The 24,961-nt window shown below is 49.7% G+C and overlaps 3 protein-coding genes across 3 annotated transcripts in view; 1 reads left to right on the forward strand and 2 right to left on the reverse strand.

The window, feature by feature from the left end:
- Nucleotides 1-540: 540 nt before the first annotated feature.
- On the reverse strand, nucleotides 541-8,390 carry LOC142915778 (uncharacterized). Its single transcript, XM_076061454.1, has 6 exons — nucleotides 8,348-8,390; nucleotides 4,043-4,999; nucleotides 3,214-3,358; nucleotides 2,714-2,939; nucleotides 2,485-2,602; nucleotides 541-582 (listed from the first exon to the last, which is right to left on the reverse strand). The coding sequence occupies exons 2-6, from the start codon at nucleotides 4,976-4,978 to the stop codon at nucleotides 541-543; spliced, it is 1,467 nt and encodes a 488-aa protein (XP_075917569.1). The 5' UTR covers nucleotides 4,979-4,999; nucleotides 8,348-8,390.
- A 1,983-nt stretch (nucleotides 8,391-10,373) lies between these two features.
- Nucleotides 10,374-21,721, reverse strand: LOC142915779 (3'-5' RNA helicase YTHDC2-like). Its single transcript, XM_076061455.1, has 8 exons — nucleotides 21,633-21,721; nucleotides 16,112-16,262; nucleotides 15,187-15,389; nucleotides 14,813-14,979; nucleotides 12,832-12,937; nucleotides 11,707-11,863; nucleotides 10,848-11,191; nucleotides 10,374-10,430 (listed from the first exon to the last, which is right to left on the reverse strand). The coding sequence occupies exons 2-8, from the start codon at nucleotides 16,245-16,247 to the stop codon at nucleotides 10,374-10,376; spliced, it is 1,170 nt and encodes a 389-aa protein (XP_075917570.1). The 5' UTR covers nucleotides 16,248-16,262; nucleotides 21,633-21,721.
- A 774-nt stretch (nucleotides 21,722-22,495) lies between these two features.
- Nucleotides 22,496-24,961, forward strand: part of LOC142915780 (TPR and ankyrin repeat-containing protein 1-like) — a 37,814-nt gene continuing 35,348 nt past the window's right edge. Inside the window, exon 1 of the mRNA XM_076061456.1 lies at nucleotides 22,496-22,730. Within this exon, the coding sequence (XP_075917571.1) occupies nucleotides 22,686-22,730 (45 nt within the window). The 5' untranslated portion in view covers nucleotides 22,496-22,685. The remainder of the gene's footprint in view (nucleotides 22,731-24,961) is intronic.

Here is a 24,961-nt window from a genome sequence, read left to right on the forward strand (position 1 = left end):
AGGCTTCGGTAAGCCTCCTCATTCTCTGACATGGGATGTTGTAGATGATGAGAGTGGGCCTGTCGCTTTTTCTCAGCCAGCCTGAACACCTCCTTTGTCAGCCAGGGTCTCTGAGGAGGTCTGGACCGTGTACCCAAAGAAGCCATTGCAGCTGCATAAGCCACAGTCCTAAACCTCGCCCATTTCCCCTCGACATGAGGAGGTTTGGGATGATGCCAACCCCAGCTGCAAGCGATGATTAAATTCTCGCTTGAAATTTTAATCAGCTAGCTGAGACCATGCCACTATGGGTTTGAATGGGGTCCTGGGTGTACACCCACCACCGGAGTGGAAGAATGGCAGGCACATCTTAAAGATGCCAAGTCGATGGTCAGTGGGCAGATCAGCTCCTGGTGTCAAGGACATGGGCCCGCATCCACTGTTCCATCACAATGTAGTCCAGCAGATGGTCTTGCTTGTGTAGTGACTGTGATTGTCACTGTGTGGTGCCGGGCTTACGAAACCACAGCGGATAATGTCTTGGCATTATGTGTAGTCCGCTTACTGGGCGAAGTACCAGCCCTCACGGGGCTTGGGTGAGCGCTGTGCAGCGTGGAGGCACCATGTGCGGTGTGCGGTGCGGGCTCCCGGTGAGGGAGCGAGAGGGAGTGTCAGCCAGCCAGGGTTACGTTGGGGCATGATACGCTGGTTGGCCTGCCGACACGTAACCGGATGATATTGGAGGGGGGCCTCCGGTGGACGGGGGCCGCTGGGCGGTCACGTGGTATAGCAGAGCTCTCGGGGAGCCTTCGGGAAAGAGCCGGAGAGATCTGGAAGGTGGGCGGGGCGAGGGGCGGAGCCAACCCCAGCCCAGGCCGATATAATGGGGGCCCCAGGAGGGGCTCGGGGTTCTTCGTGTTACTGGTGATGAAGATCCACGTCGGGTTGAAGAAGCCTCTAGCCACGTGGTCCGGGACCCAGCTTGTGGTCTGGGCCGGGATAGCGAACCGTGTCTAGTTCTGCCGTAGCGTGGCTAGATGAGCATTCAACACCCAAGTGTAGGTTGTGTTATGTTACGTTGAGTTTCTGAATAAAGTGTTGCTCCCAAGACAACGTCTGCGACTCAGTTGAACTCGTTACACTTGGACCTGGCATGCATCCATGATGTTGTGTGGATGTGCCGATGCCGGAACAGCGTGTTGGTAATTACAAGCCCATGGGCTGCACAAAAATCTATCAGCCTCTTACCGTTGTTATTGAGCTGATCTGGCCCATGCCCTCCAATCACTTCAGACCAGGTGCTAGCATCATGACCAACTCGGGCATTGAAGTCACCCAACAAGATGACTCTATCCCGAGGGGCCACTTTAGCCAGTATCTTTGACAGGAGGTCATAGAAGCCATCTGACTCATCGGCCTTGCCTGCATCCTTCCAGATGTTCGTCTTCAGTGGGGGCATACATAACCACGACCACCACTCCTTGCCTCTGGTTGATGGGAAGGCGAGCCCAAAGTATCCTGGGGATTACAGCATCCCACACCTGACCGCCACACTCCCACGCCCCCTTCATTCTTTTGTTCAGAAGAAGAGCCACTCCCTGTTGTTTGGCAGTCTCCTGCCCCGAGTAAAGGACTGTCCACCCCTCATGGTGGCAGGAGCCAGAGCCGGTCCCCTGGACCTCCTGAATACCATAGAGATGCAGGCGGTACCGGTCCAGCTCCCAACAAAAGAATGGAAGCCTCTCCTCCGCAATGAGCGTTCGAACATTCCACGTGGCCATCCGTAGAGGCTTTTTGTTGTTTCTGAAGAAGCCCCGAGGATAAAGATTCAATCTCCTCGCTCCGCCAAATGGGGTTTGGCCAGGAGACGTCATAGACGCCCGTACCCCTGGTGCCTCCGGCACAAACTTAATAAATGCATTACCTCGTATTTTAGTGGTATTTAATTGAAAGTGGAGGGGTTACCAGTCCCTCGCACCGGTCCAAAGCCCCCTTTTGGCCATTGTGGTGGTAACAAATGCCATGAAGGGAAAGGCCAATCTAAATTGGCCCTCCCCCCACGGCACTGCCCACCACAATTTTGCCGTCCGGCACCTCAAGGAGGTAGGGGGTTGTTTTTGCCGGACAATACACACACGGACATACATACACATACACATACATCCACACACGTGTACATACATACACATACATAAACAAAGACCCTCCATATAGCCTCAACAGACTGTAGGGGCAAGTGCTGTTAGCGAGCACCTATGAAGAGACCGGAACGGCACACGAGGGGGTTGGTGGCAAGCACAACGCCCGACCACCTTTGTCTGCTCAGTGGCGATGTTTACACACCACACCAGGTACTCAATTGAGGCTGAGTACACCTAGGGGAGGCCCAGGACCATTTCAGATAATCTTCACCGGTGTTGGCCACGAGCGGGAATTGAACCCGGGTCGCCGGGTTCGTAGCGCTAACCACTACTTTACCACTACCCATCTTGGTGTGGGGGTCACCTGAGTCTCGATGTTGTGCCCTTTGAGTGCCGAGCGGATGAAGTGCAGCACGCAGTCCACCAGCCCCTCGCACTGCCGCATGCTCAGCCGCCTGTCCGGGTCTGCCAAGCTCAACTCCCTGCAACGTCACCGCCGTGACGTGAACCCTGACGTCCCCGTCACGTCAACCACGACATTCCCGTCGCGTCCACCGCAACGTCCCCGTCACGTCTGTCTCGGCGCGCCTTACCGCAGGCACGCCAAGGCGTTGCAGAACGCCGCGGAAGGCGAGGCGGGCGAGCTGAGTGAGGAGGGTGAGACGGGCGAGCTAGGTGAGGACGGTGAGGAGGGTTTGTCTCCAACGTTGCTCCTCCAGCCGCTCTCTGGCACCAGCACAAGCTCCACCAGCGCCGGGAGGCAGAGCTCCACCAGCGCAGCCCTCAGAGGCTCGTGGCACGACAGGTTCCACAGCGTGCCTGGGGTGGCGAGGGTGGGTGGGTGGTGAGTGTGAGTGGTGAGTGTGGGTGGTGAGCATGGCGAGAGTGGTGAGCCTGGTGAGAGTGGTGAGCCTGGTGAGAGTAGTGAGCGTGGTGAGAGTGGTGAGCGTGACGAGCGTGGCGAGCATGGGTGGTGAGTGTGGGTGGTGAGTGTGGGTGGTGAGCGTGGGTGGTGAGTGTGGGTGGCGAGAGTGGGTGGTGAGTGGTGAGTGTGGGTGGCGAGAGTGGGTGGTGAGTGTGGGTGGGTTGCTACCGGTGATCTTCTCCAGGGTGTGAGGGTTGTGAGTGCGTCCCAGCAGGCTGGCGAAGGCCGCGATGCCTCCATTGTTGCAGAGGGCCAATGCGCCAACATGGTTGGAGCTGAGGACTTGCAACACCTCACATGCATATGCACGCACCTGTGGGGGCACGGGGAGATGAGGAGATGCACAAACAACAACCGCCATACGCCACCAAGTGGCGGTGATGTCACCACGACGCTTGTGCCAGGCTATGTGCACCTTGAGGCCACGTGAAGTGTCGAACGCCCGCTGGCAGAAGGTCAAGGGACAGACCCAGGTGCCACGGGTCGACTGACTGAGATGACTGGCTGATGCACCGCCTGTGCCCCCTCCTGTGCCAACCTGCTGTGCTTTAGCCACCCGGCGCTCCGCTCGTTGTTCTGAGCGTCGCTCCTCCGCCCTCCGTTGTTGTTGGAGGGCGACTGCCTCCAACTGCCCAGTAGCGTCCTTCACGAGCCTCCTCCACAGAGGCCGATTTTTACACCGCTGGTACCAGTCATCGGGAAGTCGACTCAGCTCCACATCCTCTTGTACCACGTCACTCCATCTCTTCTCTAGCCCGTGCCGCGCACAGACAAAGATACCCCGTATAGCCTTAACAGACTGTAGGGGCAAGTGCTGTTAGCGAGCGCCTTTAAAGGCCGGCACAGCACACGAGGGGGTGGGTGGCCAGCACCATGCCCGGCCGCCTTTGTCTCCCTAGCGGCGATGTTTACACATCCCTCCAGGTACTCATTTGAGGCTGAGTCGACCTACACACACACAGACACATATCCTTGTGCGCCCCACCCGTGGTCTCACCTGGTCGTCGTCCTCACGGTCAGTGAGCAGCGTGAGGAGTGAGCGCGGCGTCCCAGCCGCCCTCACCACTGCCACCGCCCACTCCTCGGGTTGCTCGCAACCACCACTGCCACCACGGCCACCACCCCCACCAACACCACCACCACCGCCACCACCACCAACACCACCACCCCCACCACCACCAACACCACCACCGCCACCAACACCACCACCGACAACACCACCACCACCAACACCACCGCCACCAACACCACCACCAATAACACCACCACCAACACCACCACCGCCACCACCCCCACCAACACCACCAACACCACCAACACCACCGCCACCACCGCCACCAACACCACCACCCCCACCACCACCAACACCACCAACACCACAGCCAGCGGCGGTGGTGTTGGTGGTGGTGCAGCAGCAGCAGCAGCGTCTGAGAGCGCCCAGGAAGCCGAGCCACCAGCGGCACAGCGGGGAGCTAAGCGGCAGTGCGGCAGTAGCAGCAGGGACAGCAGCAGGAGCAGCAGCAGGGACAGCAGGGGCAGCGGCGGCAGGGGCAGCAGGGGCAGCGGCGGCAGGGGCAGCAGCAGCAGGGACAGCAGCAGCAGGGGCAGCAACAGCAGGGGCAGCAGCAGCAGGGACAGCAGCAGGGACAGCAGGGACAGCAGCAGCAGGGACAGCAACAGCAGGGACAGCGGGGGCAGCAGGGGCAGCAGCAGCAGCAGGGACAGCAGCAGGGGCAGCAGGGACAGCAGGGACAGCAGCAGCAGGGGCAGCAGCAGCAGGGACAGCAGGGGCAGCAACAGGGGCAGCAGGGACAGCGGGGGCAGCAGGGACAGCAGGGGCAGCAGCAGCAGGGACAGCAGGGGCAGCAACAGCAGCAGGGACAGCAGAAGGGTCAGGGCGCAGAGCGTGAGACAGGAAGGCCGCGTTGGCCATGGTGGTGACAAAGTCCTCGTCCTGGGGGGGAGGGAGGGGGAGTGGGGGAGTGGTGAGTGTACTAGTGGTGAGTGTACTAGTGGTGAGTGGTGAGTGTACTAGTGGTGAGTAGTGGTGAGTGTACTAGTGGTGAGTGTACTAGTGGTGAGTGGTGAGTGTACTAGTGGTGAGTAGTGGTGAGTGGTGAGTGTACTAGTGGTGAGTGTACTAGTGGTGAGTGTGCTAGTGGTGAGTGGTGAGTGTACTAGTGGTGAGTGTACTAGTGGTGAGTGTACTAGTGGTAAGTGTACTAGTGGTGAGTAGTGGTGAGTGGTGAGAGTACTAGTGGTGAGTGTACTAGTGGTGAGTAGTGGTGAGTGGTGAGTGTACTAGTGGTGAGTGTACTAGTGGTGAGTGGTGAGTAGTGGTGAGTGGTGGGTGTACTAGTGGTGAGTATACTAGTGGTGAGTGTACTAGTGGTGAGTAATGGTGAGTGGTGAGTGTACTAGTGGTGAGTAGTGGTGAGTGTACTAGTGGTGAGTGGTGAGTAGTGGTGAGTGTTGAGTAGTGGTGAGTGTACTAGTGGTGAGTGTACTAGTGGTGAGTAGTGGTGAGTGTACTAGTGGTGAGTAGTGGTGAGTGGTGAGTAGTGGTGAGTGGTGAGTAGTGGTGAGTGTACTAGTGGTGAGTGTACTAGTGGTGAGTGTACTAGTGGTGAGTAGTGGTGAATGTATTAGTGGTGAGTGTACTAGTGGTGAGTGGTGAGTAGTGGTGAGTAGTGGTGAGTGTACTAGTGGTGAGTGGTGAGTAGTGGTGAGTGTTGAGTGTACTAGTGGTGAGTGTACTAGTGGTGGGTAGTGGTGAGTGGAGAGTAGTGGTGAGTGTACTAGTGGTGAGTGTACTAGTGGTGAGTGGTGAGTAGTGGTGAGTGTACTAGTGGTGAGTAGTGGTGAGTGTACTAGTGGTGAGTGGTGAGTGTACTAGTGGTGAGTAGTGGTGAGTGTACTAGTGGAGAGTGGTGAGTGTACTAGTGGTGAGTGTACTAGTGGTGAGTGTACTAGTGGTGAGTGTACTAGTGGTGAGTAGTGGTGAGTGGTGAGTAGTGGTGAGTGGTGAGTGTACTAGTGGTGAGTGGTGAGTGTACTAGTGGTGAGTGTACTAGTGGTGAGTAGTGGTGAGTGTACTAGTGGTGTACTAGTGGTGAGTGTACTAGTGGTGAGTGTACTAGTGGTGAGTGTACTAGTGGTAAGTAGTGGTGAGTGTTGAGTGTAAACTCACCAGGCGATGCTGAACCCCCCAAACCCGGATCCAACTCCACACGACGAACCGGTTCCAAACACAAGTCGACAAGGTATTGATTCAGACTCTAAGTCGATTTCTCATGCAATTCAATGAGCAATCGAATTCTAATACAACTCTTCAATCCGATTCCCCGTGCAAGTCAATAGGAGTCGATTCTTAATGCGTTTAAAAAGGAGTCGACTCCTCACGAAACAATGTTGAGAATCAATTTATACGGTGGCGTCACGGAGGTAAAATAAAACAAAATAAAATAAACAATTAAATCACGACGTTTCGGAGGCAACACAAGTCTCCTTCTTCAGGTGGAACAGACACAGCGGTGTACTAGTGGTGAGTGGTGAGTAGTGGTGAGTAGTGGTGAGTGGTGAGTGTACTAGTGGTGAGTGTACTAGTGGTGAGTGTACTAGTGGTGAGTAGTGGTGAGTGGTGAGTAGTGGTGAGTGGTGAGTGTACTAGTGGTGAGTGTACTAGTGGTGAGTAGTGGTGAGTGGTGGGTGTACTAGTGGTGAGTGTACTAGTGGTGAGTGTACTAGTGGTGAGTGTACTAGTGGTAAGTAGTGGTGAGTGTTGAGTGTAAACTCACCAGGCGATGCTGAACCCCCCAAACCCGGATCCAACTCCACACGACGAACCGGTTCCAAACACAAGTCGACAAGGTATTGATTCAGACTCTAAGTCGATTTCTCATGCAATTCAATGAGCAATCGAATTCTAATACAACTCTTCAATCCGATTCCCCGTGCAAGTCAATAGGAGTCGATTCTTAATGCGTTTAAAAAGGAGTCGACTCCTCACGAAACAATGTTGAGAATCAATTTATACGGTGGCGTCACGGAGGTAAAATAAAACAAAATAAAATAAACAATTAAATCACGACGTTTCGGAGGCAACACAAGTCTCCTTCTTCAGGTGGAACAGACACAGCGGTGTACTAGTGGTGAGTGGTGAGTAGTGGTGAGTAGTGGTGAGTAGTGGTGAGTGGTGAGTGTACTAGTGGTGAGTGTACTAGTGGTGAGTGTACTAGTGGTGAGTAGTGGTGAGTAGTGGTGAGTGGTGAGTAGTGGTGAGTGGTGAGTGTACTAGTGGTGAGTAGTGGTGAGTGGTGGGTGTACTAGTGGTGAGTGTACTAGTGGTGAGTGTACTAGTGGTGAGTAGTGGTGAGTGTACTAGTGGTGAGTGTACTAGTGGTGAGTGGTGAGTAGTGGTGAGTGGTGAGTGTACTAGTGGTGAGTGTACTAGTGGTGAGTAGTGGTGAGTGGTGAGTAGTGGTGAGTGGTGAGTGTACTAGTGGTGAGTGTACTAGTGGTGAGTAGTGGTGAGTGGTGAGTAGTGGTGAGTGTACTAGTGGTGAGTGTACTAGTGGTGAGTAGTGGTGAGTGGTGAGTAGTGGTGAGTGGTGAGTGTACTAGTGGTGAGTGTACTAGTGGTGAGTAGTGGTGAGTAGTGAGTGTACTAGTGGTGAGTGTACTAGTGGTGAGTGTACTAGTGGTGAGTAGTGGTGAGTGGTAGGTGTACTAGTGGTGAGTGTACTAGTGGTGAGTGTACTAGTGGTGAGTAGTGGTGAGTGTACTAGTGGTGGGTGTACTAGTGGTGAGTGTACTAGTGGTGAGTGTACTAGTGGTGAGTGTTGAGTAGTGGTGAGTAGTGGTGAGTGTACTAGTGGTGAGTGTACTAGTGGTGAGTGGTGAGTGTACTAGTGGTGAGTAGTGGTGAGTAGTGGTGAGTGTACTAGTGGCGAGTGGTGAGTAGTGGTGAGTGGTGAGTAGTGGTGAGTGTACTAGTGGTGAGTGTACTAGTGGTGAGTGGTGAGTGTACTAGTGGTGAGTGTACTAGTGGTGAGTAGTGGTGAGTGTACTAGTGGTGAGTGGTGGTGAGTAGTGGTGAGTGTGCTAGTGGTGAGTGTTGAGTAGTGGTGAGTGTACTAGTGGTGAGTGGTAAGTGTGCTAGGGGTGAGTGTACTAGTGGTGAGTGGTGAGTGTACTAGTGGTGAGTGTACTAGTGGTGAGTAGTGGTGAGTGGTGAGTGTACTAGTGGTGAGTGTACTAGTGGTGAGTGGTGAGTAGTGGTGAGTGTTGAGTGTAAACTCACCAGGCGATGCTGAACCCCCCAGACCCGGATCCAACTCCACACGACGAACCGGTTCCAAACACAAGTCGACAAGGTATTGATTCAGACGCTAAGTCGATTGCTCATGCAATTCAATGAGCAATCGATATCTAATACAACTCTACAATCCGATTCCCCGTGCAAGTCAATGGGAGTCGATTCTTAATGCGATTAAAAAGGAGTCGACTCCTCACGAAAGAATGAGAATCAATTTGTACGGTGGAGTCACGGAGGTAAAATAAAATAAAACAAAAGAAAACAATTAAATCACGACGTTTCGGAGGCAACACAAGTCTCCTTCTTCAGGTGGAACAGACACAGCGGAACATCAGTGTCAAGTGGACAGCTCAGTGACACAGAATTAGTAAAGTTGGACTACATGTTTATTTCTCGAAAGCATTTTGGCTGTAGACCAGTGTAACAAGTCAAAAATTTAACTGGAGGCTTTATTTCTTCCAGCACAGGACGCATGATATGGTAGCTGCAGTAAGCCACCCACCGCCGACACACACACACCCACGTGTATTTGTGGATGCACTAAGCCGACACACACACACACCTGTACTTGTGGATGCACTAAGCCAACACACACACACCCACCTGTACTTGTGGATGCACTAAGTCCGACACACACACACACACCTGTACTTGTGAATGCACTAAGTCCGACACACACACACACACCTGTACTTGTGGATGCACTAAGCCGACACACACACACACCTGTACTTGTGGATGCACTAAGCCAACACACACACACCCACCTGTACTTGTGGATGCACTAAGTCCGACACACACACACACCTGTACTTGTGGATGCGTGAAGTCCGACACACACACACCGACCCATCTGTACTGGTGGATGCACTAAGTCCGACACACACACACACCGACCCACCTGTACTTGTGGATGCACTAAGTCCGACACACACACACACCTGTACTTGTGGATGCACTAAGTCTGTGACACACACACCTGTACTTGTGGATGCACAACACGGACGACAGTTTATAAAACAACAACACACAACAATAACTATAACATTCACAGTGTTAATAATAATAACAACAACACGGACGACAGTTTATAAAACAACAACAACACACAACAATAACGACAACATTCACAGTGTTAATAATAATAACAACAACACGGACGACAGTTTATAAAACAACAACACACAACAATAACGACAACATTCACAGTGTTAATAATAATAACAACACGGACGACAGTTTATAAAACAACAACACACAACAATAACGACAACATTCACAGTGTTAATAATAATAACAACAACACGGACGACAGTTTATAAAACAACAACAACATACTACAATAACGATAACATTCACAGTGTTAATAATAATAACAACAACACGGACGACAGTTTATAAAACAACAACACACAACAATAACGACAACATTCACAGTGTTAATAATAATAACAACAACACGGACGACAGTTTATAAAACAACAACAACACACAACAATAACGACAACATTCACAGTGTTAATAATAATAACAACAACACGGACGACAGTTTATAAAACAACAACACACAACAATAACGATAACATTCACAGTGTTAATAATAATAACAACACGGACGACAGTTTATAAAACAACAACACACAACAATAACGACAACATTCACAGTGTTAATAATAATAACAACACGGACGACAGTTTATAAAACAACAACACACAACAATAACGACAACATTCACAGTGTTAATAATAATAACGACACGGACGACAGTTTATAAAACAACAACAACACACAACAATAACGACAACATTCACAGTGTTAATAATAATAACGACACGGACGACAGTTTATACAACAACAACAACACACAACAATAACGACAACATTCACAGTGTTAATAATAATAACGACACGGACGACAGTTTATAAAACAACAACAACACACAACAATAACGACAACATTCACAGTGTTAATAATAACAACACGGCTACTGTGGCGATGCGATTGCACAATCATGATGAAGAAGAAGAGCGACGGAAGAGCCCAGTTGACATTGGCTGATTGGATTCCTCCAATATGAACAAACACATTCTCCTGCGGAGGGAGCCGGTAGGAACGTTGGGTTGCTTGGTCAACGACCAGGGTCAACGGCGGCTCCGTGGTGTATTCCGCAAATATGCCCGACTGTGAGGGCGGGCACAAGCCGGCGTGAGTAGGTTAAACGTTGAGTTTTATAAGGGCACCACGGGGTGACCAGCCCCTGCCCCCCCGGCCCCACCCCTCCCACCCCCACCCCCAGCCCCACCCTCCCCACCCAGCCCCTCCCCACCCTCCCCTCCCCACCCAGCCCCACCCTCCCCTCCCCACCCAGCCCCACCCTCCCCACCCTCCCCACCCTCCCCACCCAGCCCCTTCCTCCCCACCCAGCCCCTCCCCACCCTCCCCTCCCTACCCAGCCCCTCCCTCCCTACCCAGCCCCTCCCCACCCTCCCCTCTCCACCCAGCCCCACCTCTCCCATTTTTGGATGCACGACGGACGGACACAACAACAATAATCCCCGTGTGGGCTGGTGGTGTAACCAGGAGGTTCCTACCGCTATCAATATTCTCCTGATTCCGATACAGTTGGAGATCGCCGCCTCAACACAATGGGAGGCTCTCTCAAGCAATGCGGGGGGCGGGTGGGTGGTGGGGGGGGGTGGTTTTTGCCGGCTGTACGTACGTTGATCTTTCTCCTTCTGGCGTCTCTCCATCTCCTTAGACTTGTAACCAGTGGTGGGCAGGATGTCCTCCAGAAAGAACCGCTTCACCTCGAAAAGCCTCCCAGGCACTGGCCCACGGACGAGAGGCAACACGGCGTGCACACCGCCACGTCCAACATCGCCGTTGCGTTTGGCCCGCCGCCGCCACCGCCGCCGCCGACGCACGGTTAGATCGAGTGAATATAAATGTTGTGTCGTTAAACCTGCCACCACCCGACGCAGCAGCCGGTTAGCGAGGTTTGTCAAGTAAACAAAACGTGGCCAACGAGTTGCTAATTCGGCACACACCGGTGTGCTGGAGGAGTAAACCCACAACATTTACCGTTCGGTAATTACAACCGGCAAATGTCGCACTCCAATGGTAAATGTTGTGGGTTTACTCCTCCAACACAACGGTGCGCCGTGCTAGTAACGATATTTTGTTTTACGTGACAAAATCTTACAAATTGGCCGTCGGGTTTAACAACACATTTACATTGACGCGATCAAACCCAAAAAAACCTCTAATACATTATCGATAATATTGGTCGCGAAAGCCTACCGCTACGTGTTCAACCGACGGATGGATTTAGCCGTCTCTCACGTCTGACGACGGGGCAGCCGCCGAAGTACTCTGAAAAGAGTGAGACGTTGAGGGGGGCGCTCATCAGCACGACGCGGAGGTTGCACTGCCGCTCCAGAATGTCGCGCAGCTTGATGAGCAGGATGTCGCAGAAGCGGTCGCGTTCATGGATCTCGTCCTAGTGGATACATCACCGCCAACGCTGCCATCATCATCATCATCGTCAATGTAACCACCACCACCACCGCCATCATCACCATTGCCAATTTCGCCACCACCAGTTAACAAAAATCTATCATGACCAACTGACAAGACAAAGATCCCCCGTATAGCCTTAACAGACTCGTTGGGGCAAGTGCTGTAAGCGAGTAGCTCCTATGAAGGCAGGCACGGTACACAAGGGGGTGGGTGGCAAGCACCACTCTTTAAGAACCACCACCAATACCACCACCAGAACCAACACCAGCACTACCACCATCATCATCACCACCCGTAATCACCACCACCACCACAATTATCACTACCATCATCACCACCCTTAACCATCACCACCACCAGCAGAACCATCAATAACCACCACCCTTAGCAGCAGCAACAACACTACCAGCATCACCACCATCATCACCTTTAACCAACCAGTAGCAACAGCATCAGCACCAGCTTCATAACAATAATTAAACTTCACCATGTACATACAGTCCGTTGTCAATCCAATGATTGAGACACTAAAACCGAACAAAAACTCAGAAACCGGAACTGGCCACATCTTGGGTTAGACCGAATAAAATAAAATAAATTAAAATCACGACGTTTCGAGCGAGCGCACACACAAGGGTCCGTCAGCAGGTGGGACAACCACATCTACAGGCCTCGATAGCCTCTTGTGACAGCAGCAGCAGCCCTTTTGCCCACTTCAGCAATTCTTTCTTGCTGTGGTTGTTCCACCTGCTGACTGACGCTTGCGTGTGCGCGCGCCCGAAACGCCGTGATTTAATTCATTTCATTTTCTACCTACCACGGTGACTTTACCGAGAGAACCCAGGGGCGTGGACCCCTGCAGTCACGAAAACTTCAAATCTAGATTAGACTGAAAAGAAAACTTTTGAGCACCGGTGTGTGGTGGATCGACTGTAGCTCGGCACGTACCACGATGATGTGCGTCACGACGGTAGACGTGGCGCTGTCTCCGGCCATGAGGGTCCTCAGCAGCACGTCGTTGGTGCAGAACGTGAGGAGCGTCTTTGGCGAGACCCTGCGCGCAACGCCGCGTGCGGAACGCGACGGTATGAGGGATACTCTTTGGTTCTATTGGGTAAAGTCACCACGTAGCAGGTTAAAAATAAAATAACAAAAATCACGACGTTTCGGCCACAACACAAGCGGCCTTCATCAGGTGAAGGGACGAGACTGTCTGGAGGACAGCGCTGGAGTGAGAGAAGCCACGCTGAGATCACGACCTTTAATGAGGGATACTCTTTGGTTCTATTGGGTAAAGTCACCACGTAGGTAAAAAATAAAATAACAAAAATCACGACGTTTCGGCCACAACACAAGCGGCCTTCATCAGGTGAAGGGACGAGACTGTCTGGTAGGACAGCGCTGGAGTGAAAAAAGCCACGCTCAGATCACGACCTTTAAGCTGTGTGAGAAGAAAAACACTAAGCGCCTTGACAAAGGAATTATCATATAATTTAGCATTGAAATGGCTCATTGAAATAGCTAAGTTAAAGTATACACATCTGCAGAGGCACCCCTTGACAAAGGAATTAGCATAGAATTTAGCATTGAAATGGCTCATTGAAATAGCTAAGTTAAAGTGTACACATCCGCAGAGGCACCCCTTGACAAAGGAATTAGCATAGAATTTAGCATTGAAATGGCTCATTGAAATAGCTAAGTTAAAGTATACACATCCGCAGAGGTACCCCTTGACAAAGGAATTAGCATATAATTTAGCATTGAAATGGCTCATTGAAATAGCTAAGTTAAAGTATACACATCCGCAGAGGCACCCCTTGACAAAGGAATTAGCATAGAATTTAGCATTGAAATGGCTCATTGAAATAGCTAAGTTAAAGTATACACATCCGCAGAGGCACCCCTTGACAAAGGAATTAGCATAGAATTTAGCATTGAAATGGCTCATTGAAATAGCTAAGTTAAAGTATACACATCCGCAGAGGCACCCCTTGACAAAGGAATTAGCATAGAATTTAGCATTGAAATAGCTGAGTGATAAGCTGAGGTATAAGGGATCTCAAATACATACATGGTGTTTTCCTGTTAACCTAACATCTAGGTTGTCAGTCAATATTACGATTCGTAAATTTAACGTAGGTATGCAAGTTGAACTTCTTTCGCACCACCGTACGTAGCCAACCGTGCTCAATGGTCCAACGTGTGTGAAGTCCTCCCCCCACCAGCCGACACAGCCAAACCAATTAAATTACCACATGGTGGTAAAAGTGTTTCACTGTGCGCCCAACAAGATTGTTTCAGCTCACCACCGACAGTTGAGTTGAAGAACAATTCCATCAACACAAATTCAGCAATCGTATACAATGCCTATAAAGCGATATGCTAAATTTCCTTGTGACAATTGTTCTGCACCCCCACCCATACCCATGGCAAATTGTTGTTTGGCTTGCATCGTGCAGAGGAAGGATTTCACGACAGCTGTTTTTGTCAAGATAATTTCTTCGTTGCCTAACCAAAAATAAATGTGCCGTAAATATTGTTGCACCGGCTCGGTTTTCGTAGAGTTGTGTCACTGCAGAGCTCAGACAGGACGGAGAAACGCAAACCGAACACAACCCTAAAAATCACACAACTCAACGAAAGGACACGGCGCAGGGCAGGGAGAAACACGACAGGACACAGCGGTAAAAGTACACAATAACAAACGTATGTGTGCATGTGCGCGTGTGTACGTTGAACGTCTTTCACACCGTACGCAGCCGACCGCGCTAATCGTGGGGGCGCGACTAGCACAGTTGGAATGAAACGACGAGAAAAATTACAATAGCACACGGCCCAGAGGGAAAACACAACAACAACAACAAAAACAACAGAACACACACACACGCGCACGCGCGCACAACGGAAGCGCCAACACGCGTACACGCACTTGCTCTCCAACCGGATCTGGTAGCCGACGGTCTGGCCGACGCCCTCCCCTCGCTCCTCCGCCACCCTCTCGGCCGCGGCGACGGCAGAGATTCGGCGCGGCTGCGCGCAAATCACGCGGCACGGCGACCCCAGGCGGCTGCCCTCGTCCAGGATGTACTGAGGGATCTGCCGGGGGGGTGGGGGACGACACGGGCGGCGGCGCGCGCCGAGTGTTAAGCGGTGATCGGAGGCAGTCCTCAAGATCGCAATTCGGGGGTAAAAAATAAAATAATAATCCACGTTCACCCCGCTCGTCGTGGTGGTGGTCCTGGGGAAATGAGCCCGACATGCTGAATGAAGGAGCGCCGAGTTCTAGGACTGTGCTGCGAGCACCTGCGTGGTTTTGCCGGAGCCGGTCTCGCCCAGCACCAGCAGGATGTTGGACTTGGCGATGGTGCCCAGCAACTGCTCCCGGAACGCGGCCACGGGGAGGGTCTGGCGGAACGCCTCCAGCTCCGATCGCCCCCGCGGTGGCGGGACCTGAGCGATCCCGTCGTTGAGCCGTCCGCTCGGCCTGCTCGCCTCGCGTCTCGCCCCTGTGAGTGACACGCGTCGAATTGCATCAGCGTCACGGGTGCCACGGTGGCTAGATGTTGACTCCCTCGCCTGGTGTACAGGAGGTCGTGGGTTCGATCCCAACCCCGACATATGCTGCTGTATATTTGGAGTCTGTGTCTCTCTCCCTCATCATCATCATGGTGGCTAGATGTTAACTCCCTCGCCTGGTATACAGGATGTCGTGGGTTCGATCCCAACCCCGACATCTGCTGTATATTTGGAGTCTGTGTCTCTCTCCCTCGTCATCATCATGGTGGCTAGATGTTAACTCCCTCACCTGGTATACAGGAGGTCGTGGGTTCGATCCCAACCCCGATATCTGCTGCTGTATATTTGGAGTCTGTGTCTCTCTCCCTCATCATCATCATGGTGGCTAGGAGATGTTAACTCCCTCGCCTGGTATACAGGAGGTCGTGGGTTCGATCCCAACCACGACATCTGCTGCTGTATATTTGGAGTTTGCGGTGTCTCTCTCGAATCGACGTGCGTTGAGCGTATTTGGCTGCTGCGAACGTCCACGTGATAAGCCACTTCATTCGAGCAATCATTTTGTGGCCAGGTCGCTGCTGATAAATGGCTACGCAGCTCAGCGCAGCCTTGCCCGGTAAAATAATGCCTGAATAGATTAGTTGATAGAGGGCACCAATGGAGCACCACGGAAAAAAAAAACGTCGCCGGCAACTCCAAAGCGGGAACGAACCTGGGTCAGAGCCAGTGTCGGGGAAGCGCTGCAGAAGCACACGGGCGGCGTGGCGCGCCCGTTGCGACAGCGCAAATGACATCTCGGCGCCCGCCACCTCCGCTGTCTCCTTCTTGCGCACGGTGAGGCGCTGCATCGGCCCCCCCCCTTGCTACCGAAACGCAGCGAGGAACGTGGGGGGCAGCGTTAATTTACCGGTGGGTGGGCGGGTTAGGTGGGTGGGTGGGTGGGTGTGTGGGCGTGTGGGTGTGTGGGTGGGTGGGTGGGCGAGCGGGTAGACGGATAGGTGTGCATGCAGGCGCACGGGTAGGCGTGTAGGTGGGCAAGTATATGAGTGGGTTTGCGAGTGCGTGACGAGGCAGGCAGGCAGGTAGGTAGGCATGTAGGTGGACATGCATGTGGGCAGGCAGGTGCACAGGTAGATATGGGGACCGGTACTGTAGCGGTTAGCACGCTGCTGCGCTACGAACCCGATTCCCGCTGACGGCCAACACCAGTGACAATTATCTGAACCGATCATATGCCTCTCCTAGGTCGACTCAGCCTCAAATGATTACCGAATGTAGTATGTAAACATCGCCACTCGGGAGACGAAGGCGATCAGGCGTGGTGCCGGCCACCCACCCGTGCCGGCCCTCATAGGTGCTCGCTAACGGCACCTCCTCCAACAGCCTGTTAAGACTACACGGGGGATCTTTGTCTTGTATAGGTTGGGTGGGTAGGTGAGCGGGTACGTAGGTTAGTGCATGCGAATCACAAGCTTAGTCCGTGCTCGCCAGTTGCCTGGGTGAAAGGTTGGGCTCCGTTTTGCCCTAACGCCTGGCCAGCTGGCTTCAAAAAAACGTAACCAATGAATGAGCCGATTTTCATCGCTCCCAACTCGGCAGTGGGATGGTCTCAGGCACGTTTTCTCCTCTTGGCTGGGCCGCTGTCCCGATTAGCACGGGTGGCTACGTGCAGTGCAAAAGAGGTTCTACTAGACGTGCCCACACACTTACATTCTCTGACACTGCCCTTGGCCGTGCCTTAGAACGCCAACGCCCCGCACAATCCCGCTCGCCTCTCTCTTGACAATGTGTCTCTTACCTTTTCGTACGTTCTCTAATCAATGTGCTTTCTCTATGCCGAAAACAAACTTCTTTGAAGCTGATTTTGCGTTGAAGTTCGTTGCCCTTCCCCCACGCCTCTGGTCAGCACGGTTTGGCTACGTACGGTGCGAAAGACGCTCAACATACACACGCTCCTGTCCCTGTCTCTTAGAGTTTAATTCAGAATTTGTTCCATTACAAAGACCCCCTCCCCGTGTAGCCTGTAACAGACTGTCGGGGCAAGTGCTGTTAGGGAAGCACCTATGAAGGCCGGCACAGCAAACAAGGGGGGTGGGTGGCCAACACCACGCCCGGCCACCCTTTGTCTCCTTCGTGGCAATGTTTCCGCATCGCACCAGGTACTCATTTGAGGCTGAGTCGACCTAGGGGAGGCCCGGGAGCAGTTCAGACAATCGTCACTGGTGTTGGCCGTGAGTGGGAATCGAACCCGGGTCGCCAGGTTTGTAGCTCGGCGCACTAACCGCTACACTAACCGCTCCCCACAGGCACTCCTTGGCATACGCGAAAAGCACGCCTATCTCAAAATCGTGTATGTCAAAAGCAATGTTCCCATAAGGGGCCGTCCATAAATGACGTCACACGAGTTTGGCCGATTTTTGACCCCCCCCCCCTGCCCCCCTCGTCACACAGCGTCACAAAGTCAGACGCCCCTGAAATATGACGTCACAAAGTTCTGCCCCCCACACCTCCCAAACCATATTTCCATTTTTAAAATGAAACACGCTTCAAATCGCTTTACACTATTGTCATTGTAGTGCGTATTTAATGTGGCGCTGCACTCTGATGTTGTAGGAGAAAACATTTGTAGAATTATAAAATATTAAAAGTAATTCTATTAAAAAAATACTTGAAACTTTGCAGTAGAACGAAGCAAAATGGAGAGTACAATAATATCAATTACATATTCATTCCACAGAATGAAAAGCCCTGGTAGAATCATTAAAATCAAAATGTTTAATAACAATCATTCAAAATGTTTTTTACTAAATGTATGCATCACCATTCTCCCACGGAGAAGCGAAATGCTCCTTCATGGAATAAATAAAAGGTGACCTTAGTAAATTTAAAACATCAAATAGTTAATAATGAAAATTATTCAAAATTAGTGCCGTTATAACAATTCTATTTAATTAAGTAGATATTTAAATTTTGATTTAAAGCTTTCGTGACTGCAGTAATTCATATTCTTAGCTCTTTCGGTAAAGTCACGTTGAAGGGAAACAATAAAATAACAATATATATAAAACAATAAAAATTCTCACGACGTTTCGACCATAACGCCTGATGACGACCGTTTGTGTTATGGTCGAAACGTCGTGAGAATTTTTATTGTTTTATATATTTTTATTATTTTATTGTTTCCCTTCAACGTGACTTTACCGAAAGAGCTAAGAATATAGATATTTAAAGTTGCGCATTTTGATGTGACGTCACATTTCTCAACCCCTCCTCCCCCCCTACGTCACACATCGTCACAAACGTCTGACGCCCTCCATAGGTGCGTGACGTCATTTATGGGCGGCCCCTAAGTGATAATGATACAGGATTCGTCTTCTTTGCTTCTCTCGGTAAAGTCACCACCACCACGTGAGAGAATGAGAATAAAATAATAAAATCACGCGATACAATTCCCACGACGTTTCACGAGATGAAGGGGGTTAGGGGATTTCACCGAGACTCGCAGAGATAGTCGCCTAAGTTATCCTTGCCCATATCAATACAACGGCACACAATATACAATAGAGGGCTTCAACAAAAATGTTAACACATTACGGGGCTGTCGCTTTTAATAGAAAAAAAAGAACGAATTTTGATTTAAAGCTTCCGTGACTGCAGGGATTCATATTCTTGGTTCTTTTGGTAAAGTCACCACCACGTTAGAAGGGAAACAATGAAATAATAAAAATATAACACAATAACAATAAAATCATCTGATGATGATTGCTTGTGTTGCGGTCGAAACGTCTTGAGAATTTTATTGTTTTATATTTTGTATTATTTTATTGGTTCCCTTCTACGTGCAGGTGACTTTACAAAAAGAACCAAGAATAATAATTTTATTGTTTTACAATAATTTTATTGTTTTATATTTTGTATTATTTTATTGGTTCCCTTCTACGTGCAGGTGACTTTACAAAAAGAACCAAGAATAATAATTGTATTGTTTTACAATAATTTTATTGTTTTATATTTTTTATTATTTTATTGTTTCCCTTCTACGTGGTGGTGACTTTACCGAAAGAACCAAGAATAATAATTTTGTTTTACAATAATTTTATTGTTTTATTATTTTTATTATTTTATTGTTTCCCTTCTACGTGGTGGTGACTTTACCGAAAGAACCAAGAATAATAATTTTATTGTTTTACAATAATTTTATTGTTTTATATTTTTATTATTTTATTGTTTCCCTTCTACGTGGTGGTGACTTTACCGAAAGAACCAAGAATAATAACTTTATTGTTTTACAATAATTTTATTGTTTTATATTTTTATTATTTTATTGTTTCCCTTCTACGTGCAGGTGACTTTACCGAATTACCAACAATATGAATCCCTGCAGTCACGAAAGCTTTAAATAAAAAATATATCAATATTCATTAATTATTTCCAAGCAAACTACATTCGTGTGTTTTTCTTAAATGCATTCCGTTTAAACTTGTAACAAATATTTTTTTACGTACTGACAAATTAAAGGTTTTAATTCCACTGTGTGGTGCAATTATTAAACATTCTAACAATAACGTGCCCAACATTGTGTATACATATATTTAAAATGTGATTCACAGCAAAAAAAAATTAAGTATGCTTTTTAATGAAATACTATCAACCCAAATAAATGAACGGTTAACACACTTGCAACATGATAACAAACGTGATGTTAATATCTTCACAAAGTCAAAAAGATTATCTCTCCTCCCCACTTGTCCGCCTTCGTTGGTCAGCGCGTGCCTCTGGAATCCTTCCCCAGAGCCACGTTTCTCGTTGAAAATTCTCACGAGTGTCAACATTTTCTTGTTACTTTACGTTAAAATGTAAACTCTTAATATGCTTAAATTTTGATTTAAAGCTTTCGTGACTGCAGTAATTCATATTCTTTTTATTGTTATATATTTTATTATTTTATTGTTTCCCTTCAACGTGGTGACTTTACCGAAAGAACTAAGAATATATCTTAATATGCTTCCCGTAAAATAAAATTAAGCAACACAGTTGAGGAATACAAAAGCGGTGAACACAAGCAAACCGGACACATGCACAATCACAACGAGACGAGCAAGGGCAAATAAGTGTTGTTGTTATTCTTGCCACGTGTGTGTGTACACGTGTGTGTACACGTGTGTGTGTACACGTGTGTGTGTACACGTGTGTGTGTACACTGTGTGTACACTGTGTGTGTGTACACGTGTGTGTATACACGTGTGTGTACACATGTGTGTGTGTACACTGTGTGTGTGTACACGTGTGTGTGTGTACACTGTGTGTGTACACGTGTGTGTGTACACTGTGTGTGTACACTGTGTGTGTGTACACGTGTGTGTACACGTGTGTGTGTACACGTGTGTGTGTGTGTACACTGTGTGTGTGTACACTGTGTGTGTACACGTGTGTGTGTGTGTACACCTGTGTGTGTGTGTACACTGTGTGTGTGTGTACACATGTGTGTGTGTACACGTGTGTGTACACGTGTGTGTGTGTGTACACTGTGTGTGTGTACACTGTGTGTGTACACGTGTGTACACTGTGTGTGTGTAGACGTGTGTGTACACGTGTGTGTGTACACGTGTGTGTGTACACGTGTGTGTGTACACGTGTGTGTGTGTACTGTGTGTGTGTACACGTGTGTGTGTACACGTGTGTGTGTGTACACGTGTGTGTGTACACGTGTGTGTGTGTACACGTGTGTGTACACTGTGTGTGTACACTGTGTGTATACACGTGTGTGTGTGTGTACACGTGTGTGTGTACACGTGTGTGTGTACTGTGTGTGTGTACACGTGTGTGTGTACACTGTGTGTGTGTGTACACTGTGTGTGTATACACGTGTTTATCTTTAGAATGTGAAAGGGGGTCACTAACACCACTTGCCCCCTACAGCCTGCTAAGGCTACACGGGGGATCTTTGTCTTTGTGTTCACGTGGCGTGTTGTTTCACGATGTCCACGCGAACGACGTTAAACACCACCACCACCACGAGTTCGATCGATCGATCATTCGATCGATTGAAGGGAAGAAATCGGCGAAAGGCCCCCAGACTTGCAGGCCCCGAAGCCGGCTTTTTTTTTAGTTTCGATCGCTTTTTAAAACGAGGGGTTAATCGATTAATCTCGGTCGGTACATTTTGTATTTTGTTTGTTTTAAATGTTTAAAAGTGCGGGTGGATTAAGATGGAAGTTTAAAAAAAAACTCACTCAGTCGCAAACTCCCTCAGCCGCAAACTCCCAAGGCCAGCCGAGATCTTACAAAGTGAAGTGGAACCAAAATCGTGACGCTGACGGGCGAAACCAAATTGGTGTCAAGCTGAGGGGGGGAGGGCGAAACCAAATTGGTGTCAAGCTGAGGGGTGTGGGCGAAACCAAATTGGTGTCAAGCTGAGGGGTGTGGGCGAAACCAAATTGGTTACAAGCTGGGGGGGAGGGCGAAACCAAATTGGTTACAAGTTGAGGGGTGTGGGCGAAACCAAATTGGTTACAAGCTGGGGGGGTGGGCGAAACCAAATTGGTTACAAGCTGGGGGGGTGGGCGAAACCAACTTGGTGACAAGTTGAGGGGTGTGGGCGAAACCAAATTGGTTACTAGCTGGGGGGGTGGGCGAAACCAAATTGGTTACTAGCTGAGGGGGTGGGCGAAACCAAATTGGTTACTAGCTGAGGGGGTGGACGAAACCAAATTGGTTACAAGCTGAGGGGGGGTGGGCGAAACCAAATTGGTTACAAGCTGAGGGGGTGGGCGAAACCAAATTGATTACAAGCTAAGGGGGTGGGCGAAACCAAATTGGTTACTAGCTAAGGGGGTGGGCGAAACCAAATTGGTTACTAGCTAAGGGGTGGGCGAAACCAAATTGGTTTCAAGCCGGGGGGGTGGGCGAAACCAAATTGGTTACAAGCTGGGGGGGAGGGCGAAACCAAATTGGTTATAAGCTGGGGGGGGTTTGTGGACGACTGTAACAGGGGGGCAGGTACAGTACTCTTGCGCGTGTTAAAGTACAGTGCGTATTAACAGGAGTCTACGGGGGGAGGGGCAGCGCTTATCAGTTCTACGGAATTCTAGCCTCGCTGTCACGTGGTCGCCTTATCCGCGCTACGTTTTCTAAACGTGCCCTGCTAAGGCCTCGCACGTGGTCGCAAACGAGCGTGGGGGTCGCGTCACCCCGGGCCCGGCGGCGCGAAACGTCGGACCTCCCCCTCCTATCAGCCCGCCGGCACCGCCACGCGAGGGAATAGTTTTTCGCGTGTAACCTCGCCAATGGCTGGCATCGGCGGAACCCGTCAGCAGGCAACGATGAGCCAGGTAGGAGGGCGCACACGGGGAGAGAGGAGAGGGGGTGGTGGTGGTGCACCACGTGGTTCACACGGTGGTGTGGTGTGTGGGTGATGTTGTTGTGTGGGTGATGTAGTGTAGGTGATGTTGTGTGTAGGTGATGTTGTTGTGTAGGTGATGTTGTTGTGTAGGTGATGTAGTGTAGGTGATGTTGTGTGTAGGTGATGTTGTTGTGTAGGTGATGTTGTTGTGTAGGTGATGTAGTGTAGGTGATGTAGTGTGTAGGTGATGTAGTGTGTAGGTGATGTAGTGTAGGTGATGTGTGTAGGTGATGTTGTTGTGTAGGTGATGTAGTGTAGGTGATGTAGTGTAGGTGATGTTGTGTGTAGGTGATGTTGTTGTGTAGGTGATGTTGTTGTGTAGGTGATGTAGTGTAGGTGATGTTGTGTGTAGGTGATGTTGTGTGTAGGTGATGTAGTGTGTAGGTGATGTAGTGTGCAGGTGATGTATTGTGTAGGTGATGTATTGTGCAGGTGATGTAGTGTGTAGGTGATGTAGTGTGTAGTTGATGTGTGTAGGTAATGTGTGTAGGTGATGTAGTGTGCAGGTGATGTGTGTAGGTGATGTGTGTAGGTGATGTAGTGTGCAGGTGATGTGTGCTGATGATGTTGTGTGCAGGTGATGTGTTGATGTTGTGTGCAGGTGATGTGTGTAGGTGATGTGTTGATGTTGTGTGCAGGTGTTGTGTGCAGGTGATGTGTGTAGGTGATGTAGTGTGTAGGTGATGTAGTGTGTAGGTGATGTGCTGATGTTGTTTGGTGTAGTGATGTAGTGTGTAGGTGATGTAGTGTGTAGGTGATGTTGTGTGCAGGTGATGTAGTGTGTAGGTGATGTTGTGTGCAGGTGATGTAGTGTGTAGGTGATGTAGTGTGCAGGTGATGTAGTGTGCAGGTGATGTAGTGTGTAGGTGATGTAGTGTGCAGGTGATGTTGTGTGCAGGTGATGTGTGTAGGTGATGTAGTGTGTAGGTGATGTAGTGTGCAGGTGATGTTGTGTGCAGGTGATGTAGTGTGTAGGTGATGTAGTGTGTAGGTGATGTATTGTGTAGGTGATGTAGTGTGTAGGTGATGTAGTGTGTAGGTGTAGTGTGTAGGTGATGTAGTGTGCAGGTGATGTTGTTGTGTGTAGGTGATGTAGTGTGTAGGTGATGTAGTGTGTAGGTGATGTTGTGTGTAGGTGATGTTGTGTGTAGGTGATGTTGTGTGTAGGCGATGTAGTGTGTAGGTGATGTAGTGTAGGTGATGTAGTGTGTAGGTAATGTAGTGTGTAGGTGATGTAGTGTGTAGGTGATGTAGTGTGTAGGTGATGTTGTGTGTAGGTGATGTTGTGTGTAGGTGATGTAGTGTGTAGGTGATGTAGTGTGTAGGTGATGTAGTGTGTAGGTGATGTTGTGTGTAGGTGATGTTGTGTGTAGGTGATGTTGTGTGTAGGCGATGTAGTGTGTAGGTGATGTAGTGTAGGTGATGTAGTGTGTAGGTGATGTAGTGTGTAGGTGATGTAGTGTGTAGGTGATGTAGTGTGTAGGTGATGTTGTGTGTAGGTGATGTAGTGTGTAGGTGATGTTGTTGTGTAGGTGATGTTGTGTGTAGGTGATGTTGTGTGTAGGTGATGTGTGTAGGTGATGTAGTGTGCAGGTGATGTGTGTAGGTGATGTAGTGTGTAGGTGATGTAGTGTGTAGGTGATGTTGTTATGTAGGTGATGTTGTGTGTAGGTGATGCACTGTGTAGGCGATGTAGTGTGTAGGTGATGTAGTGTGTAGGTGATGTAGTGTGTAGGTGATGTTGTGTGCAGGTGATGTGTGTAGGTGATGTAGTGTGTAGGTGATGTAGTGTGTAGGTGATGTTGTGTGTAGGTGATGTGTGTAGGTGATGTAGTGTGTAGGTGATGTAGTGTGCAGGTGATGTTGTTGTGTGTAGGTGATGTAGTGTGTAGGTGATGTAGTGTGTAGGTGATGTTGTTGTGTAGGTGATGTTGTGTGTAGGTGATGTAGTGTGTAGGCGATGTAGTGTGTAGGTGATGTAGTGTGTAGGTGATGTAGTGTGTAGGTGATGTTGTGTGTAGGTGATGTAGTGTGTAGGTGATGTTGTGTGCAGGTGATGTGTGTAGGTGATGTAGTGTGTAGGTGATGTAGTGTGTAGGTGATGTTGTGTGTAGGTGATGTAGTGTGTAGGTGATGTGTGTAGGTGATGTAGTGCAGGTG

Source organism: Petromyzon marinus, unplaced genomic scaffold (genome assembly GCF_048934315.1).
Source record: "Petromyzon marinus isolate PM22_M1 ecotype Great Lakes invasive population unplaced genomic scaffold, UKy_Petmar_22M1.pri1.0 PM_G_Scaffold_35, whole genome shotgun sequence".
NCBI lineage: Eukaryota > Metazoa > Chordata > Hyperoartia > Petromyzontiformes > Petromyzontidae > Petromyzon > Petromyzon marinus.

Excerpts from the sequence above, each read along its gene's own strand:
- LOC142915778 (XM_076061454.1), bottom strand. The coding sequence starts at position 4,978 with ATGGCCAACGCGGCCTTCCTGTCTCACGCTCTGCGCCCTGACCCTTCT. Across the intron at positions 2,940-3,213 it reads CACCCTGGAGAAGATCACCG|GCACGCTGTGGAACCTGTCG; the intron begins GTAGCAACCCAC and ends TCGCCACCCCAG. Across the intron at positions 2,603-2,713 it reads AACGCCTTGGCGTGCCTGCG|GGAGTTGAGCTTGGCAGACC; the intron begins GTAAGGCGCGCC and ends GTGACGTTGCAG.
- LOC142915779 (XM_076061455.1), bottom strand. The coding sequence starts at position 16,247 with ATGCAGCGCCTCACCGTGCGCAAGAAGGAGACAGCGGAGGTGGCGGGC. Across the intron at positions 11,192-11,706 it reads CGGCTGCCCCGTCGTCAGAC|TGCCTGGGAGGCTTTTCGAG; the intron begins GTGAGAGACGGC and ends TCCGTGGGCCAG. Across the intron at positions 10,431-10,847 it reads GGCTGGGTGGAGAGGGGAGG|GAATCCAATCAGCCAATGTC; the intron begins GTGGGGAGGGGC and ends TTCATATTGGAG.